Below are 3833 nucleotides of genomic sequence, written 5' to 3'. Positions count from 1 at the left end.
AATCCAGACGGCAATGAACCGAACGATGCTCGTGGACGACGATGATGATGATGAACTGGGTGGGTAGCGGTGGACGCTCTTTCGCTACCTGAACCGCTGTCCAGGCATTATGTATGCAATGTTTTGGCGCTATTTGTACTATTAGATGGATGGAGAGCATCTTCGTGCAAGACATTTCGCATATCACATTTTATTTCGCCCCAAAATAAAATGCAGAAAAATATATCAAAACTTGCGAAATGTGAGGGACCTTTCGCTAGCTGTTCGGTGCTCGGCATGCCATGTGCACCATCTGTCCTGCATCTCTCTCTCTATACCTCCATGCATTGTCCTAATCCGTCCCCAGTGGCTAACTAACAACGAAGCAAGGCACGATTTGTCCACCACCTTTCCATTATTATATATATGGTACCCCCGCAACCCACAATAATGAAACCAGATTAGCTGACTCTAATGAGCATAACAGTATCTTATTACTGTACCAGCATTATATATAAATCATGCATGATCACCCAGGCTGAGATCAGCATGGGTAAATCAAATCATTAACATGTGGGCAAGCACAGCCCTCTTGCTTATATTCAAGAGCCTTCAAACAAACCGGCCAGCACCACACCATTCGGCATGAGCGACCGATGAGCTATATGAAAAGGCTTCAGACAAACCGGCCAGCTTGGCCTCACCCCGAGCACCAACCTAAACAAGTTGGGCTGCTGAGCCATCACACTAATTAATTAAACATCATTATCGTGCTAACTTGATCGGTGGCAAAGGGAAGGTGATTGGGCCTCATCGATCGTCAGAGGCTGCTCGGGAGCTGGCCACAAGAATCGGCAAGGATATCCTCTAGACATGCATGATTGGATTGGAGCACAGACCACGACCTTTCTACTACTCCCTCCGTCCCGTGATATAAGAGCGTTTTTGACACTACAATAGTGTCAAAAACGCATATTATGGGACTGAGTAATTAATTCCTCTAGAGAAGATTCTTTAGCTGTATAATATATAATCCGTGTTTTCTTTTATGTTTCTCTCTCTCATGTCTTTTTAGATTATACAAAATGCTAGTGGTACTAGTAGGGTGGAAGATCTCATTGATGCTACTACTACATGTAAAGGTTCTCTCATTACAATTACATGCTCTATTTAGAACAGTAATAGTAGCAATAATAGAAGAAGAAATTAAAGAGGAAGAAGAAGAAAAAGAAAAAGGATTGGTCAAGGAGAGCTTTGACCTCCCAATCGAAGAGAGTAACAAGCTACTGTCTCTACCTACAACCAGAGAGGTCTCTATTACGATACGATTATGAGGCCGCCTCTGGCTACTTTTCCGGCGGTGGCCGGAGCCGCCATCGATCACATGACGCTGCACGAGTTGGGGTTCTCGTCGTCGAACAGGCGGTACGAGTCCTGGAGCGGCGGCAGGGGTGGCGGCGCCGCGTGCGTCCCGGGCGGGCTGTAGTAGTCCTGGTAGTAGGACTCCGGCGACGCGTGCGGGTACGGCATGTAGAGGTAGGACGGCGACCATTGCTGCATTGGCTGCGCCTGCTGGGAGTAGGCCTGCTGCACCGGCGCCGGTGGGTGCTGCATCATGGAGGAGGAGGAGTACCCGGCCTGCTGCTGCTGCAGCGAGTAGCCCTGCTCCGGCCGCGGCGCGTAGTGGGACACGCTCGCTCTCGGCTGCGCCATGTTGTAGCTCATCACCGGCTGCGGCGCGCCGTACGGGTTGAATTCGTGGCGCGCGTGCATCGGCGCATGCGCCGGCGCTGGGGACAGGGACCTATCGGCGTCCTTGGGCTTGCTCTGTTTCTTCTTCGCCTCGGCCTCGTCATTGCCGCCGGCCTCCTTTGCGGCGGCAGCGGGCTCACTCGCGGGCTCGGCGCCCTTTGCCTTGGGCTCGCCCTCGCCGCCGTCTTGCTTTGCCTCGTCGCTTGGTTTCGCCTCCTCCTCCTTGTCAGCCTTCTTCTCAGATTCTGCTTCCTTCTCCGCCTCAGGCTTCTTCTCCGGGGCCGTCTCCTGCTCCGGCTTCTTGTCCGAGCTGTCGGCCTGCGGCTCCTTCACAGGCTCCGCCGGCTTCTTCTCCGCTACAGCAGCATCCTTGCTGCCGTCCTCGGCCGGCGCGGGGGCGTCGGCTGGGGCTGGCGGCGCAGGGTCGGGATTCTTGGCAGGCGTGTGTTGCCATGGCAGGGCCTGCTTGCCCGACTTGTGCAGCCGCTTGATGAGCGTCTCGGCGTCCACGGTGCCGGTCACCATCACCTTGTGCAGCTGGGCATCCACCTTCACGTCCTGCACGCCTGAGCACCCCAACCAAAACGCGCGACGACCACTTAGTAAGCTAATTAAGCCGAAAATGCAGCGGCGGGAGGAGAATTAAGGAGGGCGACGCTGGTACCTTCGACGCTCTTGAGCACCTTCCGGACCTTCTTCTTGCAGCCATGGCAGTGGATGGTCACCCTCAGCACGAAGGTCTGGAGATCCATGGTGTGGGAGTGCGCTCTGGGGACTGGTCACCGTCGTCTCGCTTCTTGGTTAGGGAGCAGGATGAGGATGGGGGGGCGCTCGAGTCTGTGGCTCTCCTCTCAGGACGCTGGGAGCTCAGGGGAGGCAGCAGATGCGGTGCTCAACTTATAGAGGTGGACGCGGGGATGGAGTACGACCACATGGGCCGCTGACATGTGGGCCGGCCGGGTGCTCTGCTGCGGCGGCCGTATTGTTAGTACCCAGGCGGCGGCGGCGTATCCGTTCCGTTCCTAGGTATCCGTTCCGGCGGCCGTATTGTTGGGAGCATGATATTTGAGAGTGATTTTGATGACAATTTATGTTGGTCGGTCGAGCACGGCAACTCCACTGCACTTCTGATTTTCATCAAAATTTATCGTACTGACATCCACGCGATAACTAAAGTTGCCAACAAAACGCTCTTCAATGATTATGATCGCTCTGTAGCATATGTATAATTTTTAAAATAGGTCTTTGGATGAAGCCAATCTGCCGGTGCAAATATAGCAAATTCGGACACTATTGACCGTTGGATATCATCTGCACAACAACAAATTCTGCCACATGTACTATTGAAAATATTTCACAATGAACAAACCCCAAAACACAAGGGTTTCTCGTTTGTTCTAAAACCTTTCATGCTTTAACTATCCATATATTTCTCTTCTGAATGAAATGACACTCTTTTTTACTTCACGATTTACAATGCATCATACACAGAAACATCAAAATGCATGCAATTCTTCTTTGTTTTAGAATTTTTCATACTTAAATTTTCCAAAAAGAAATCTTCTAACTGAATTGCAATTTCTTTTCTACTTTACGATTTACCGTACAATGCACAATGTGCACAAATTCTCACATCACAAACCTCCCCATTTGTTCTAAACTCTTCCATCCCTAAAGACAATTATCTTGGGTATATTTCACATGAGTTTCATGTAGCACTGGTGCAGAAAAAGCCTAGTAGTGGTGTGGCAAAAAGAGCCTTGGTGGCGTTGGCACCCAACACCACCAATATAGCGTGAGTGATAATTTTTACTGATGGCGTTTGTGCGCACATGAGCAATAACTATGTGCTAATGGCGTGCCACGTGTCCAACACAACTAGAAATATATATCACCAATGACATGCCATGTTGGCGCAACACCACCAATTTCATATTGTGCGTATAAAAATTAGCTAAGCATATAACATTAACAACTAAGCTAGTGGAAGTCATCTTCTGCTCGCGAGCTCATTTGAGCTCGCGATGAATAGTAAAATCCAAAAAAATGTAAAATATTTCAAAAAAATGTGAACATTTTTGGTGGAAACATTCACAAAATGT

The 3833-nt window shown here is 50.0% G+C and overlaps 1 protein-coding gene across 1 annotated transcript; it reads right to left on the bottom strand.

Annotated features, from left to right (window-relative positions):
- Positions 1 to 1071: 1071 nt before the first annotated feature.
- On the bottom strand, positions 1072 to 2616 carry LOC125507700 (heavy metal-associated isoprenylated plant protein 35-like). Its single transcript, XM_048672184.1, has 2 exons — positions 2396 to 2616; positions 1072 to 2297 (listed from the first exon to the last, which is right to left on the bottom strand). Exons 1-2 carry the CDS (start codon positions 2481 to 2483, stop codon positions 1360 to 1362), a joined length of 1026 nt encoding a protein of 341 aa, XP_048528141.1. The 5' UTR covers positions 2484 to 2616; the 3' UTR covers positions 1072 to 1359.
- Between the last annotated feature and the right edge of the window lie 1217 nt (positions 2617 to 3833).

The sequence above is a fragment of the Triticum urartu genome, chromosome 5 (assembly GCF_003073215.2).
Source record: "Triticum urartu cultivar G1812 chromosome 5, Tu2.1, whole genome shotgun sequence".
Lineage (NCBI taxonomy): Eukaryota > Viridiplantae > Streptophyta > Magnoliopsida > Poales > Poaceae > Triticum > Triticum urartu.
The sequence above is the reverse complement of the archived record's forward strand: the minus strand, read 5'-3'. Positions and strand labels throughout refer to the sequence as shown.

Bases quoted from the DNA above. Each gene is read 5' to 3' on its own strand.
- LOC125507700 (XM_048672184.1), bottom strand. From the start codon at position 2,483: ATGGATCTCCAGACCTTCGTGCTGAGGGTGACCATCCACTGCCATGGC. The intron at 2,298-2,395 runs GTACCAGCGTCG...TGGGGTGCTCAG, and splicing joins GGTGCTCAAGAGCGTCGAAG to GCGTGCAGGACGTGAAGGTG.